The sequence below is a fragment of the Bos mutus genome, chromosome 1 (genome assembly GCF_027580195.1).
Source record: "Bos mutus isolate GX-2022 chromosome 1, NWIPB_WYAK_1.1, whole genome shotgun sequence".
Lineage (NCBI taxonomy): Eukaryota > Metazoa > Chordata > Mammalia > Artiodactyla > Bovidae > Bos > Bos mutus.
The window spans coordinates 123,868,769-123,886,319 of NC_091617.1; the positions used below are offsets into that span (position 1 = coordinate 123,868,769).

Sequence of the window (17,551 nt, forward strand, 5' to 3'; positions counted from 1 at the left end):
AGACAGAGACCGAACACAATAAAAAGCCAATGGGTGATTTTTTTTTTTTTTCACAACTGACCTGTCAATATGTTTAAGACAGAAGTGGGGACCAATGGAGTGAAACATTTCTTTTTTAAAAAACATTTTAAAAACTGAGATATAATTAGCATGTAACCTTTATCATTTCTTAAAAAAGGTTCTCTCTACAAAAGAAAAGGGGATGATATCCCATGGATAGACATCTAGGGACAAAGGAAGAGGAGAGACAGAATGAGAAATCAAGGGATATTCAGGTGGGACCCTCCTCTGAGGCTTTAGCTGTGAGGCCCTGGCCCTTTGATGACACAGAGATGATGCAGCTGGATCACAGGCAAAAGGCAAGACTTGCCTCCCTGCAGCTCTGTATAGCTTTGAGATTCTCTGATAAACAGTACTTAGACCCAGAGGGATGGGATGGGGAGGGAAGGGGGAGGGGGTTCAGGATGGGGAACACATGTACACCCATGGCAGATTCATCTCAATGTATGACAAAACCAATACAGTATTGTAAAGTAATTAGCCTCCAATTAAAATAAATAAATTTATATTTAAATAAAAACCTTAAATAACAAGTGGGACCCAGTGTGTATTTGCTGGCACAAAGCCAACAAGTACATCTAGTGCAAGTGCAAGCGGATTCCCCTGTTCTCTGCTCATCACTGGTTTGGGGACCTTATTATGTACTCACACACATCTAGCATGAAAAATCCAGAGACAAGGCCTCACTGGGAAAGCAGTAAGCTCTGTACCCCAGAGAATAGCTGGAACCTGATAGGGTAGAAAAAGGAAGAGGTCTTCATTTATACATACATTTCTATATATGAGTTGTTTTACAAAATTATACAGGACCTCTCATTTTCACTTGTTTTCAGTGTTCTTTATTTCACCTTGCCACCAGAATGAGGAACAGTGGAAAGAACATGCACTTGAGAATTATGTCCTAGGTTCACGGTTCTTAGCCCGATAGATTTGGACTCTTCAGAGTCTGAAGAGGAAAACCAGTTATTAGTGAATGTCTTTGGGACTTACTATTGTCCAAGCATTTATCATGGAATTTAACTTTCTGTGAAAGTTTTGAACCTTCATATCTCTGGAGAAATCTCTGATGGGACTGGTTCATATTGTTCAAATTACTGGCATTCTTATGCTAAACATGTGACTTCTGGGGAGTAGGGAAAGCTAAGATGTGGTAAAAGATAAACTAAGGCATGTTAAAAATTTCAAGAGTGTATCTGTGCACACATGCACGTCAACTTTCAGTTCAGTTCAGTCACTCAGTCGTGTCCGACTCTTTGCGACCCCATGAACCGCAGCATGCCAGGCCTCCCTATCCATCACCAACTCCCAGAATCCACCCAAACCCATGTCCATTGAGTCAGTGATGCCATCCAACCATCTTATCCTCTGCCGTCCCCTTCTCATCCTGGCCTCAAATCTTTCCCAGCATCAGGATCTTTTCCAATGAGTCAGCTCTTCGCATCAGGTGGCCAAAGCATTGGAGTTTCAGCTTCAACATCAGTCCTTCCAATGAACACCCAGGACTGATCTCCTTTAGGATGGACTGGTTGGATCTCCTTGCAGTCCAAGGGACACTCAAGAGTCTTCTCCAACACCACAGTTCAAAAGCATCAATTCTTCGGTGCTCAGCTTTCTTTATATTTATAGACCAGCTCTCTCAGTCCATACATGACCACTGGAAAAACCATAGCCTTGACTAGAAAGACCTTTGTCGACAAAGTATGTCTCTGCTTCATAATATGTTGTCTAGGTTGGTCATAACTTTCCTTCTAAGGAGTAAGTGTCTTTTAATTTCATGGCTGCAGTCACCATCTGCAGTGATTTTGGAGCCCAGAAAAATAAAGTCAGCCACTGTTTCTACTGTTCCCCCATCTATTTGCCATAAAGTGATGGGACCAGATGCCATGATCTTAGTTTTCTGAATGCTGAGCCTTAAGCCAACTTTTCACTCTCCTCTTTCACTTGCATCAAGAGGCTCTTTAGTTCTTCATTTTCTGCCATAAGGATGGTATTAAGTGCATATCTGAGGTTATTGATATTTCTCCCAGCAATCTTGATTCCAGCTTGTGCTTCTTCCAGCCCAGCATTTCTCATGATGTACTCTGCATAGAAGTTAAATAAGCAGGGTGACAGTATACAGCCTTGACATACTCCTTTTCCTATTTGGAACCAGACTGCTGTTTCATGTCCAGTTCTAACAATTGCTTCCTGACATGCATACAGGTTTCTCAAGAGGCAGGTCAGGTGGTCTGGTATTCCCGTCTCTTTAAGAATTTTCCACAGTTTATTGTGATCCACACAGTCAAAGGCTTTGGCATAGTCAATAAAGCAGAAATAGATGTTTTTCTGGAACTCTCTTGCTTTTTCCATGATCCAGCAGATGTTGGCAATTTGATCTCTGGTTCCTCTGCCTTACTAAAACCAGCTTGAACATCTGAAAGTTCACGATTCACGTATTGCTAAAGCCTGCCTTGGAGAATTTTAAGCATCACTTTACTAGCGTGTAAGATGAGTGCAATTGTGTGGTAGTTTCAGCATTCTTTGGCATTGCCTTTCTTTGGAATTGGAATGAAAACTGACCTTTTCCAGTCCTGTGGCCACTGCTGAGTTTTCCAGATTTGCTGGCATATTGAGTGCAGCACTTTCACAGCATCATCTTTCAGGATTTGAAATAGCTCAACTGGAATTCCATCACCTCCATTAGCTTTGTTCGTAGTGATGCTTCCTAAGGCCCACTTGACTTCACATTTCAGGATGTCTGGCTCTGGGTGAATGATCACACCATCGTGATTATCTGGGTCATGAATATCTTTTTTGTATAGTTCTTCTGTCTATTGTTGCGCCTCTTCTTAATATCTTCTGCTTCTGTTAGGTCCCTACCATTTCTGTCCTTTATTGAGCCCATCTTTCAGGAAATGTTCCCTTGGTGTCTAATTTTCTTGAAGAGATCTCTAGTCTTCCCCATTCTGTTGTTTTCCTCTATTTCTTTGCATTGATCACTGAGGAAGGCTTTCTTACCTCTCCTTGCTATGCTTTGGAACTCTGCATTCAAATGGGTATATCTTTCCTTTTCTCCTTTGCCTTTTGCTTCCCTTCTTTTCACAGCTATTTGTAAGGCCTCCTCAGACAGCCATTTTGCTTTTTTTCATTTCTTTTTCTTGGGGATGGTCTTAAATTCTGTCTCCTGTACAGTGTCACAAACCTCCGTCCATAGTTCATCAGGCACTCTGTCTATCAGATCTAGGCCCTTAAATCTATTTCTCACTTCCACTGTATAGTCATAAGGGATTTGATTTAGGTCATTCCTGAATGGTCTGGTGGTTTTCTCCACTTTCTTCAATTTCAGTCTGAATTTGGCAATAAGGAGTTTATGATCTGAGCCACAGTCAGCTCCCAGTCTTGTTTTAAACAGCCTTGTCTAACTCAGTGAAACTAAGCCATGCTGTGTGGGGCCACCCAAGATGGACAGGTCATGGTGGAGAGGTCTGACAGAATGTGGTCCACTGAGGAAGGGAATGGCAAACCACTTTAGTATCTTGCCTTGAGAACACCGTGAACAGTATGAAAATGCAAAAAGATAGGACACTGAAAGATGAACTCCCCAGGTCGGTAGGTGCCCAATATGCTATTGGAGATCAGTGGAGAAATAACTCCAGAAAGAATGAAGCGATGGAAGCAAAGCAAAAACAACACCCCGTTGTGGATGGGACTGGTGATAGAAGCAAGGTTCAATGCTGTAAAGAGCAATATTGCGTAGGAACCTGGAATGTTAGGTCCATGAATCAAGGCAAATTGGAAGTGGTCAAACAGGAGATGACAAGAGTGAACATTGACATTCTAGGAATCAGCAAACTAAATGGACTGGAATGGGTGAATTTAACTCAGATGACCATTATATTTACTACTGCGGGCAGGAATCCCATAGAAGAATTGGAGTAGCCATCATGGTCAACAAAAGAGTTTGAAATGCAGTACTTGGATGCAATCTCAAAAACGACAGAATGATCTCTGTTTTTTCCCCAAGGCAAACCATTCAATATCACAGTAATCCAAGTCTATGCCCCGACCAGTAACTCTGAAGAAGCTGAAGTTGAACAGTTCTATGAAGATCTACAAGACCTTTTAAAACTAACACCCAAAAAGGTGTCCTTTTCATTATAGGGGACTGGAATGCAAAAGTAGGAAGTCAGGAAATACCTGGAGTAACAGGCAAATTTGGCCTTGGAGTACAGAATGAAGCAGGGCAAAGGCTAACAGAGTTCTGCCAAGAGAATGCACTGGTCATAGCAAACACCCTCTTCCAACAACATAAGAGAAGACTCTACACATGGACATCGACAGGCGGTCGACACTGAAATCAGATGGATCATATTCCTTGCAGCCAAACCTGAAGAAGCTCTGTACAGTCAGCACTTCAACTTGGGCAACACCAAACTGACAATGATTAGGAACATTCCAGCAGTGGAAGCTTAGAGGGAAGTTTTTATAGAAAAGATGGGGAAACAAGCAAGGACACTATTTGATTTGCTGTGGATTACCTGGTTACCTTGTTTGGGAAATCTCCGTTGGCCATTTGTGATTGGTTGTTCTTAAATTCCTCAGATTTGAGCTCATTGACTCTGGCTTAGGTTTGTTCTGCATGCATAGGTGCCAAGACGTTGGAGTTACCCTGGTCTAATAGTGCCTCATTTAACCACTTTAAGTCTTCCCAGGTGGTGCTCGTGGTAAAGAATCTGCCTGCCAATGCAGGAGACATAAAAGATGCGGGTTTGATCCCTGGGTCAGGAAGATCCATCCTCTGGAGGAGGAAATGACAACCCACTCCTGTATTCTTCCCTGGAGAATCCCATGGACAGAAGAGCCTGGAGGGCTACAGTCCATAGAGTCTCACAGAGTTGGACATGACTGAAGTGACTTAGCACTGCAAAATCACTTTAACAGATGGATTCATGGCAAGTTTGAAAATAGAACTTTGGTTGGGTGCATTGTGTGGCTTTCAAGTAAACTTAGTTTCAGTCCTGTCCTAGTCTATTTTATAACCTTGGGGCAAGATATGAAACTCCCCTCTCACTAGTCTCAGAGAGGGTTAAGTATCAGGGAAGAGGACAAGAGAGTGAGGAAATGGGATTTCCCTCAAACTCAGGGCCTGGGTTGACTTGAGAATTTTCTGTTAAGCCCAGTGGTTGACAGGGTAGGGAATAGGAAACTCAGCAGCTCTTACACTAGGAAAGCATCCCTTCTTGATCCTCTGAGCCCACAATCTCCATTGTCCTCTCCAAGCAAAGGAACCCTCAAGTGATTGGCTAGATTATGGAACACATTCTCTGGGTTCTAACTGGTCAGATTCACTAATAGGTGAGGTTACTCTGCTATACAAGGTTATTGGCTTGGAGGCCTCATTAAGTTTTTCCTTCCATGGGACTGGATGGACAAGCTGAGGCAGGGCATATTCACTGCATAAACTGGACCATCCGGCTTTTCTCTTTGCTTTCTTCCTCTTACCAGCATGTTGCACCTTGCAGCAAGAACCTCTGACTCAGTGGCCAACAGGTGTTAAGATCTGTAAGAGACAATCAACAATTCCTCTTTGAGCCTTATGTTTAAGTTTTAAGTTCTATCCCAACTTCATTAGAGACCTAGTACTAAGGTTTATGTCACCAGCTAATAAAATAGTGCCTTAATTTTTAACTGACTTTTTTTTTTTTTGCTGAATATCTCCCTCAGGAATCTCATAAACAACAGTCATTTTTGATGGTACCAGATTTGTAAATTTGGGGAATCTTAAGGTTGACCTATTGTCCTGGTTTGCTTGTGTCTGAAGAGTTTCCTGGTTTGTAGCACTTCTAGTACTAAAACCAAGAAAGTTTCTGACAAGCTAAGATGCATTAATCACTCTAGCTGAAATTCCATCTTTTTTTCCCAAACTTTATTAGACCTTTACTTCAGGAGAGCAAGATGTAAAGGAAGGAAAAGTACTTATCAAATAGTCAATTATCAACTAGGAGGCTATGCATAATAACAACACAAAATATTTTATATTATCTAATATATAATTTTTATATATGTTATAACATGAAAAAATAAAAAAAAAAAAAATTTGAACATAAATGTTTAGCTCTAACACATCAACATTTGTTTGTTTGTTTGTTTTTCTTTTTGGTCTCAAGCAAGATTTCCTCGAATTTTACAGCAAGTTTTCCTCACTCTCTTGAGTCATGGCTGTGGATTACAGCTGTGAAATGCCATTGTAATACCATTAAATCCAACCTGTAAATTTAATTCTTACAGGCTGTGAAAACTGGATATATTACCAACCCTCTCTGAGCCTTAAGTGCTTCACATATAGGTTTTCTATAAATATTATATTAAACTCAATTAAATTTCCCAGCATATTTCCTGGTTCATGTGTGTCTGCATGCCAAGTTGCTTCAGTCGTGTCCGACTCTTTGCAACCCTATGGACTGTAGCCCGCCAGGCTCCTCTGTCCATGGGATTCTCCAGGCAAGAATACTGGGATGCATTGCCAGGCCCTCCTCCAGGGGATCTTCTCAACCCAGGGATTGAACCTGCATCTCTTACATCTCCTGCATTGTCAGGATGGTTCTTTACCACTAGCACCACCTGGGAAGCTCTTCCTGGATCATGAATATGTGTATGAAAGTTGCTCAGCCATGTGGACTCTTTGCGACCCCATGGACTATAGCCTGCCAGGCTCCTCTGTCCACGGAATTCTCCAGGTAAGAATACTGAAGTGGGTAGCCGTTCCCTTCTCCAGGAGATCTTCCCAACCCAAGGTTCAAACCCCGGTCTCCCAAGTTGCAGGCAGATTCTTTTCAGTCTGAGCCACCAGGGAAGCCAGGTTCATAGTAGATACCAAATTAATATGTGCTCCTAGTTCACTTTCTCATTTTTCTTGGCACAGAAGAATATTAAATGATATCCTGGGAGGAAAACACAATATAGGGGGAATTCAAATACTTTTCTGAATTGAAGAATTGGAAAAGATTCTTAAGTTTACTTTTCAGTTTAATGAAAAGAAATTTTCCTGATGTTAAATAGTATCAGGATTAGACAATGGAATAGTGAATGCATTCCATTACTGGAATAAACCAGGAGCCACATATTCAAGTGACTGTGGAGGCCATGCAGGGAACATAAAAATGAGTGAAATAGGATGAATGGGACTGTGGCAGACAGGTACCCCTCAGCCCAGATTGTGGCCACATGAGAAGGAGTCCAATGTGACAGATCCTACCAGTTTTTCCTAGAGAAACCATGTGTTTGACTTTTTTTTATGTGAAACATACCTTTTTTCATATGTTTACATCAAGTTTAGGATTTTCTAAAACAGTGTATTAGCCAATCAAAACATTCCATAAGCCTTTAATCCTCTCACTGAGTTGATTCATTGAGTAAGAGAGTGAAACTGGATGTTGTAATAAGACAACCAAAGAAAGTTAATTCTGCCCAGATGGAATAATCATCATTATTAAAAGTAGCCAAAGCAATTAAATGATGACAGAAAATTTTTAAAAAGTTACGAAATTGTCAAGTTTTGAACTTGGGTATCTTGTAAATCTAATAACTCAAGGCTAACTTTGTGGGTTTGCAAAATTATAAAGGTTGAACCTGCTAGCAAAGCTTGGTAAAATGCTTGCAAGCATTATCTGACAGATTTCAAAACAGTTTGAATATTAGTCATCACAAATAAGTCTGCCAAAAAGGGTAGTGTAAAACATCTGCAGCCCACATAAATACCCCCTGCTGAGTTAAACTCAGGAAATCAGCTTCAAAAGTTGCAGGAGGCAAAGAAGCTGAAATGGCAGAATTTTCTACTAAGTGGTTGATAGACTTTCTATGTGAGTAAAACTGTTGGGGAGGAACCAGTGAGCTTTCAATATATCCTGTGTTTAAACTTCGGCTTTTGGTGACAAGATATTCTGAAGCTCTATTGGACTTATCCTACTTAGTGAATCCCTCACACGTATAAACTGAATCCTAATTCTGTTGAGTTAGGGGATGTTAGACGACTATTAAACTCCTGAGCTACAATAATTTTATGAAATGATGAAAAACCTCACTTAACTGCATTTAATTGTACTGCAGAACCAATAAGGCAAACGTATCATCACAGTTATTAAGAAAACAGCAGAGCCTAGAGTCTTGAACTTTTTCAAAAAGCATAAAATTTTAATTCAAACAGAACTAACCTGCCAAAGGCAAAATGATCTGAAGAATCATCACTGTCTGTGTCCTGGAATCCTGGAAACTTCAGTGTTAGTGGCAGACTATTCCTCAGTGAGCCACATCGTTTTGCCATAAGACAGAGGAGGTTTGTGATCTGTGGCAGATTCTGTGAGTCCTGAATGTCTGGATCAGGAAGTTTATAAAGAGAAATCCACTAATGTGGCATTACTGGGAATGGCTGCATGGTTTCTTCCTTCAGAGATACATTTCTTTTCTTTTTTTTGACTCAATACATAAAAACAGCACAGCTGTAGAGAGGAGGACAAAATTCTTCTTGTCTTGTGTTTTCATTTATTCTTGTTAAAAGAAAAACAACTGATTCAGGTTTAAATACTGTTGTGGTGACTACCAGTTATGTAAAACCAAACAGAGAGAGAGAGTGTGTCATATACAAAATTATTTTCTTCTCAATTAAAAAAAAAAATCCTTATGAAATCATTTTCAATCAGTCCCCATCACATTGCTAGGCTTTGGTTGGAAAGGAAAAATCTTGCATATGAATGAGGTTATGATTCAGGAATTGGCTTTTTGAACTTAGAAAATGTTGCTGATGTAAGATGATCTGTTCTATTATTAATCTACAATTCACCAGTTATGCGGCTTAAGAAGACTTGTTCTAAATGATAAGATCATGATTCGATATTTCAGAACAACTGCTAGCAGGTTTGTCCAATATGAAAGTTAATTTCTTGGAATGAATCATTTAAAGACAGTAAGAGTCGATGATGAAACCACTCTCTGGAGTTTGAAAAGAGACGGGGCTGCTTTAAGAGAGAAACAGGAAGTTGTAACTAGAAGCCATCTGAATACTAAGCCAAGGCAGAATGCTCATGAAGTAGCAACTTAAGTGGCAGTGTTTATCCTGAAATCCTCAGGCAGCCAGACCGTCTTAGGCAAATCTTGATAAAATAGTCCTTGTCCAGGTTTTTATCTAAAGAATCCTGAGAAGACTGGAGAATGGAGAGAAAGCAAAGATTCATGTCAGAGAAGGATGAGTATCAGTTTCAACATCAGGGAGCGGTGGAGCTGCTTGTCTTTAATTTTTTGCTCATCCTTACCATTTTGACAATCTGGTTATTTAAAAATCATCGATTTCGCTTCTTGCATGAAACCGGGGGAGCGATGGTGTACGGTGAGTGCAGAAATTGTAGGATTGATGTGAAACTTGTTGCTTGGGCGTAATTAGAGACGTGCTCAGATGGCAAAGTACCAAAACTGGAGAAAATGTGCTGATTGAAATGTCATTAGCTTGATGAAAGGTGCTGCAGCATAATGAATGCTCATCTCTTTCCAGATGAGCTGCTGAAATTTGCCTTGTCACAAAAGTAAATGCCACAGTCATGTTCTCACGAGGCACATAATGCGAGTCTGTTGACAGATGCGGGTCCATTGTCATGTGGGAAGTCAAACCGGGCTAGTTGTTTGTTTTTGTAATGATAGATATTGGGAAGTGATGGCTCTGCAGTCCTCTCTCTCTGGAGGGGCCGATGAGCATTATAAAGTTCTAGAAATAACATCACTTAAACATGTATTGAAAAAAACTCGGAGAAAGCACAGAGTTTCAAGAAGAAAACTTGCAGAAATGTATGTATTCCTCCCCTCCTATTGAAGCAATTTTGTTCAAATCTACTTAAATTATATGAGTGTGTTTTATTTTCTTAAAATACCAAGAGTTTCTTTATGCAGTGCTCTTCATTTCTTAGCCTGATTTCATACTTTCTAATTAACAATTATTAGTATTATTTGCTAAGTATCTTCTTTTTTTTTTTGGAGGTACGGACAAGATGTGGAAAAACATTTAACCTTTAAACTCCCGAGGTATTGCTCTTTCTGTGCAATTTACCATATCATTCCTTTCAGAAAGTTTATTAAAACATGACAGAGATTATCTAGTCTGTATTCTCATCTTTTAAAGTAATGGGTAAGACACTGGTAGTTTTAAAACTGATTTGGTTATGAAATAGTTTTCTGTACCACTCTTATCTCTGCCTGATAATGGATAGGAAATTTGAACACAATGGAAATGGCTGAGGTATTGTTATAATTCATAAAAGAATATACTTTTATATTTCACTTCCCTTATTTTGGAAGTTCTGAAGCCTTTTACACTCCTGAGTTTCAGGGAATAGGATCAGTGCACATCTTATATGCTAACAACGTGACGTCCTGATAATAACAATATACAGTCATGATTTGAGACCATGAGAAACCCTATGCCTTAATTGGATCCAACTGTGAGATATTTGAGCTAAGTAGTTTTAGGCTAAGCAGAGTAATTTCTTTCAGGAGACTGATGTGCTGCTCCATCCAGAGAACAGTTAGGTTCTTTCCATCGAGGGTCTTAAAGCACACACAAACTCTCATTTGAGGAGAAAAAACTCACAATCAGGTTTAAGAGAAATAGTCAAAGAAAGTGATACCACTAGATGTAAAGCTCTGGGTGCCAGTCACTGCCCTCCTCCATCATCACTGGACCAGGCTTTCTCCTGACTTGTCTAATAAATAATCAATGAGGATATGGGATGTAATCTGAGAAGTTAGAAACAATGTAATACCTAGCATTAGATTATAGGGCGATTTATAGTTTAGAAAAACAGCACAGGTTTTAAAATAACAAACCTTTATTAGAGGGAAGGATTTCTTCACGGCCCTGAATGTGACTGACCATGACTCATTTACCAATTACAGTTTATCTATGATGGAGATACTGTTTTGTAAAAGTTTTGATTACATTTTGGTGACCTATTAAAATTCAACATACTTTGTACTCACAACACGTAAATGTAACTTTTACTTTGGAACATGAAAATTCCCAGGTTAACTTTAATACTTAAACAGCTCCCTGAAGTACTTTTAAGTTATGGTTAAACTCATAAAATATTAGCACATTTACTGCGTAGCACAGGGAGCTATGTTCAATATCTTTTAATATGCTATCCTGGGAAAGAATTGAAAAAAAAGAGTATATATACAAGTCACTTTGCTGTACATCTGAAACTACCAATATTTCAAATGAGATGTAGTTTAATAAAAAGAAAAATAATTATCACATTGAACATTAGTTGAGATAGCATTTCTCTTAATTGCTATTCCTAAGGCAGTTTAAGCTTAAGGTTGTGTGAGATTAAGTTGAGCTATCTGATTTCTGTCCCTCTTTCATAAATATTTTATACAAAAGTTATTGAAAGCAAGTTCTGAAACAGTGCAATGTATAAGGATATAAAAATTATGGAGACATGCACATATATGTGTAACTATCCCATTACTAGAAATTTTAGTATCCTTGAGTTATCTTGAACTGTATAAATCAATGAAAAGACTTTTAGTGTTGCTTAATGTTTTTGTTGTTGACATAGAATTATAATTGTTGGAATTTAAGGAGATCTTAGAGGTTATTTTCTCTAGCCACCTCATTATACAGAGGAAGAAACTAAATCTCAAAGAAGTGAACTTCCCCCAAACTGAATAGCCCCTCATAATAGCACCCTTGTGCTTTTGAGTACTCAAAAAAGCCTTAACTGATAATCCATGAAAATAGTCCATATGGATAGCACTGGTAATATCTGTGTTCTTTTTCAGGGATGATATAAATGTTATAGGTAAAATAATTCATAGGCAGTTTCTCTCAACGATGTAATAAAATCATTTGAATCTACAACAAAGAAACAAGATGGAACATTCTGATACACTTTTTTAAATGGTAAGGGGAAAGGAGGTACCAAGTGAATGAATCTCCCAGTAGCTACAAATGAATTTGAAATTCATTTATTGGGAAGAAGTCAGAAATTATAAGTTCAGTATCTTCATCTCATGGATGAGGAAATTAAGACTTAGAGATGTGAAAGTCATGAAAGTAGCCAATACACCTGTAGCTGTAACCGACCTATGGCTTGGTTACATATTCACGTAACTGAGCTGATAGGACTCTATCTCTTTTAAGAGATGCTGAAGATGCTTTAACATAAATTCTTTCAACGATTGTCCTAGAGAGAGGATGTATCTGTGAGATCCAGATGCATCCTCACATTGTTTACACTTTCAACATTAGTCAGAGAGATTCTATTTTCCAGGAAGTCCAAGAGAATGAAATTTCAGAGTAAGACCATGTAAGCCCTCATCGTCAAAGTATGGAGACCAGGGTTCTTGCTAGAGTCCTGTCAGAGGCATGGTGATAATCAATGTGGGAGAAAAGAAACAAAACTGTGGTTGAAATCAACTTTGAACTTTTTTTTTGGCTATTCTGAGTCTTGAGGCCCTTGTTGTATGCAGGCTTTCTCTAGTTGCAGCAAGCAGGGCCACTCTAGTATGAGGGCTTCTCATTGTGGTGGCTTCTCTTGTTGCAGAGCCCAGACTCTAGAATGTATGAGTTTCAGTGGTTGTGGGACACAGGGTTAGTTGTCCCACAGCATGTGGGATCTGCCTGGACCAGGGATCGAATCTGTGTCCCTTGCATTGGCAGGCAGACTCTTAACTACTGGACCACAAGGGAAGTCCCCACATTGAACTTCTAAAGGTTTTTTTGTCTTAGATGAATACTTGATAGTAAACTGTACTTTAGTCATCTCCATCTTTCCGACAGATATGCTTGTAATGAAACATCTAAGATTGCTTGGTCCTGTATCTGATGCTTATCAATGAATTTGACCAGTAGTTCCCCTACTGGACAGAGTAGTGCTCTTACTCTCATCAACTATCTGTATAATGTGCCATTTTCCTCTGTGTCAAGAATCATAAATATTTTCTAAGGCACTGGATTTCCTCTAATACTTTAGCCCAGCCAGCATGTTACCTTTCTGCAGGCATCCCACTGATATGTATCTGTTATCTTTTAGAAAACACAATAGATGTTGATTCATTTTATCTGTATATTGTTGTTCAGTCGCTCAGTTGTGTCTGATTTTCTGTAACCCTATGGACTGTAGCAAGCCAGGCTTGCTTATCCTTCATTATCTCCTGGAGTTTGCTAAAAGTCAAGTCCATTGAGTCGGTGATACCATCCAACCATCTCATCCTCTGTCTTCCCCTTCTCCTCCTGCCCTCAGCCTTCCTGGGCATCAGGAAATGAGTCAGGTCTTTGCATCAGGTGGCCAGTGTTGGAGTTTCAACTTCAGCATCAGTCCTTTCAATGAATACTCAGGACTGATTTCCTTTAGGATGGACTGGTTGGATCTCCTTGCAGTCCAAGGGACTCTCAAGAGTCTTCTCCAACACCACAGTTCAAAGGCATCAATTCTTTGGCGCTCAGCTTTCTTTATAGTCCAGCTCTCACATCCATACATGACTACTGGAAAAAGCATAGCCTTGACTAGATGGACCTTTGTTGGCAAAGTAATGTCTCTGCCTTTTAATATGCTGTCTAGACTGGTCATAAGTTTCCTCCCAAGGAGCATGCATCTTTTAACTTCATGGCTGCAGTCACCATCCACAGTGATTTTGGAGTCCAGAAAAATAAAGTCAGCCACTGTTTCCCCATCTATTTGCCAAGAAGTGATGGGACCGGATGCCATGATCTCAGTTTTCTGAATGTTGAACTTTAAGCCAACTTTTTGACTCTCCTCTTTCACTTTCATCAAGAAGCTGTTTAGTTCTTCTTCACTTTCTGCCAAGAGGGTGGTGTCATCTGCATATCTGAGGTTATTGATATTTCTCCCGGCAATCTTGATCCCAGCTTGTGCTTCATCCAGCTCCGTGTTTCTCATGATATACTTTGCATATAGTTAAATAAGCAGGGTGACAATATACAGCCTTGACGTACTCTGCCGGGGTCCAGCCCCAGTGTATCCAAGGGTTTCGAAGGGGAGACGGCTTCTGCGATCAGGAAACAACAGCTTACTTAAATGTTAATTAAAGATATAAAGAGTGGTTAAATAAGGATAGCTCAGTGAGGAAATTCAGTGGAGAAAAGAGGCTGAATAATTCAGCCAGAAGGTGAGAGAAAGAACGACATGGGGAGACCAAGCTTCGGTGAACAAGGCCCACACTTTATTTTTCAAAGTAGTTTTTATACCTTAAGTTATGCATAGAGGATAATGGGGGACCGGGTAGAGTCATGCAGTAAGCCAGGCTTTCTTCCTGCAAACTTATCATATGCAAAAGATTAGGTGATTTGCATCATCTTCTGGCCTGGAGGCCTATTAACATTTTAAGACCCTTTCTTCAGAAAACTTATTTTTCTCTAAAGGTGATTAGTCAGGCACCACCCTCCAAAAGCATTAAATAAAGTTGCATTCCTACAGGGCAAAGGTGTGGTGGGCTATAACAAGAAAAAGAATTAACTCAAGGGTCCAAGGTTACAGACATTAAAGCTACTACTTACACCAATCATATTAATCAATACACTGCCAGGGACATAGCAGGTAAGGGATATGGAGACTTAGCAGCAAACATTGGCCCAAGAAGTGAAAAACTCTTCACCAATACAATTTCTAATCAATCTTTTAACTGCTCAAAGGAATCTGTATTTAGACAGTTTAGAACATCTCATGCCTCTCACAGTTGGGAGGCTCTGAGCAATCACCTGTGGCCGGAAAAACTATTCAGGCAGGCTAGAGGACTTCCAAAGGAGTTTGTAGGTTGAAACACTATCACACCCAGGAACTTTATTAACTGGAACTGTAAGTTAACTCTTTTTTTCAGAGAGAGGTAGTGGGGGACAGCCCCCCGTAAAGTCAGAGGTGTAGGTGAGAGCACAAAGCAGAAAGTAGGCAGATTCTGGTTTTGGGGGTAGATGCTCGAGAATTTCCAGGGGGACTCCTGAGGCTCGATCTCGCCTTTGCCTATGCAGAGCCTCCTTCCTCATGACCTTTGCCGGGGCGGAGCTCCTGCTCCCGGCAGTACTCCTTTTCCTATTTGGAACCAGTCTGTTGTTCCATGTCCAGTTCTAATTGTTCAAGGGTCCTGCTGCTGCTGCTGCTGCTGCTGCTAAGTCGCTTCAGTCGTGTCCAACTCTGTGTGACCCCATAGATGGCAGCCCACCAGGCTCTGCTGTCCCTGGGATTCTCCAGGCAAGAACACTGGAGTGGGTTGCCATTTCCTTCTCCAATGCATGAAAGTGATAAGTGAAAGTGAAGTCGCTCAGTCGTGTCTGACTCTTAGCGACTCCGTGGACTGCAGCCCACCAGGCTCCTCTGTCCATGGGATTTTCCAGTCAAGAGTACTGGAGTGGGGTGCCATTGCCTTCTCCGGTTCAAGGGTCCTAGGACGCTTTTAAAAATTAATGGTAACATTTTAACAATATTTTTGCTTCACTGATAACAGTGGTTGGTAATTGTGTCTCATGACATTCTACAATTCTCATTATTTCAAAATTGAAGGATTAAAATCCATAACTGATTTAACGTATAAACCGTGATAATATTCATTTAAATTGGACTAAAAGCTTAGAAGACTACTAATGGTCAAATATTGATTGGCAGCAGATGGTGCACTTAGCGCTGCTCACTTAGGGCCCTGTATCCCCTTCTCATTGTTCATAAAAGAAAAATTGCTTCTTGTTCTCTGATAGCATTAACAATTCCATTATACATCACTGGCAGCTCCCTTACTTTGTAGGGCATTCCTAATGCCATGCATTTGAGGGGTGGGATCTGAACTTAGGAACAAAATAGTTTAAACCTCTTAGAATTCTGCCTTTGATTTCATGGCCTTACAATATAAGAAACAGTTTCTAAATGCACATGGAAATCTTGTTTAGTGGGCTGAAGGGAAAAATTAAGCTACAAAATTTAGATTTTGAATTCATTACAGTATGTTAAACTATTGGGCTTCTCAGGTGGTTCAGTGGTAAAGAACCCACCTGTGAAACAAGAGACACGGGGCCCATCTCTGGGTTGGGAAGATCCCCTGGAGAGGGAAATGGCAGCCCACTCCAGTATTCTTGCCTGGAGAATCCCATGGACAGGGGAACCTGGCAGGCTAAAATTCATGGGGTTGCAAAGAGTTGGACATGACCGAGTGACTAAACAACAGCAACATATTAAACTACTGACCTATGTTCCTCTAAAAAGATATTTACCAGTTTAATAGGTCCCATTGAGTTCACTCAACATCCTGTTTTTCAAGATTTAAAGAAAATATAGTTCATAGTCAATCACTAACCCTATCTTTCTTCAACAATCACAAGGCATTCATTTTACCCTGGCACTGCTTGGAGGCTCCTCAGGACAAGGCTGGGCTGTTGGACATGGTGTGGCTGTCCCCTACTGATCCATTTCACTCTGCTGTGGTCCAGCCCTGCCTCCGTGACCTCCAGGCCCATAGGAGACGTTGACTGCCACTTTATACCCTTCTCCCTGCCTGGAAGCCCCGTCTGAGGCTTTTTCCTTATTCAAATGTGGCCTGCTTTATGGAGAAAGCGTTGGATGCTCTCTTGTGGATTTGAGTTTTAAATCCTTATGATTTTCCTTCTTTCTTTCTTTCTTTTTTTTCAGTAGCTAAATGCATTACTTTGGGCAAGTGACTTAATTTCTAGCCTTACTTTTCCCACCTATAAAATGAGGAGGAAGTGAAATAGATGATCACTAACCTTCCTTCCAGCTGCAAAAGTCCTTCAAAATTCAGGTCAAGGCTGACTTTTTCCATCGGGCATCTCAGTTACTCCAACCCAAATCAAGACCTTTCCTCCCAGAACCAGCCTATAGTGACATCCAGGTCCTTTTCCCAGGCAGAATTTTAGTTAGTGTTATATTGTCATTCTTAGTTCTTCCAATCCCTCTCTGATTTTGTATTGTGTGCTCAGTAAATCCTGTTGAATTCCTGTTAGAAAGTTAAAGAGAGAAAGTTATCCTGTCAGAACAGTGAGGGCTGGCTGTGGATTTGAGGGTCTATGGATGCATGTCCTATGAAAGTCAGAGTGGCTCTGGTTTAATCTGAAAGGGTCTGCAGGAAAGGAAATTACGGTTAAGAGCCTAAGGAAGGAAACTTGCTTTCCCCTCTCATTTAAAAAAAAAAAAAGGTTGGTTTTAAGGACGCCAGAGATCAGGGCAAGGTTTTCCATGCTGTAAAGTGTTAGCCAGAGAAAGTTTGAAAAAGTGGAAAAAATTGAAGGCAAATTGCTCTGTGTAGGTTTCTGAAAGTTGATTTTAAGAAAATAACCTCCTATGTATTCTGCTGTGCTCCTGAATCAGCAGGGAGCTACAGAGAAAGCTCTGAGAGCAAACTGTGTTGCCTCAAAGAATCTTGTCTCAGGTTCTAAAGACTAATGGGCGAGCACATCAAGAAAATGAATTTATGATTTGAACTGTTTATGGAGATATTATATGTAGTC

The 17,551-nt window shown here is 40.2% G+C and overlaps 1 protein-coding gene across 1 annotated transcript in view; it reads left to right on the plus strand.

Moving 5' to 3' along the window:
• Nucleotides 1–9,079: 9,079 nt before the first annotated feature.
• The window catches only part of SLC9A9 (solute carrier family 9 member A9), a 657,846-nt gene continuing 649,374 nt past the window's right edge, over nt 9,080–17,551 (plus strand). Inside the window, exon 1 of the mRNA XM_005888754.2 lies at nt 9,080–9,418. Within this exon, the coding sequence (XP_005888816.2) occupies nt 9,244–9,418 (175 nt within the window). The 5' untranslated portion in view covers nt 9,080–9,243. The remainder of the gene's footprint in view (nt 9,419–17,551) is intronic.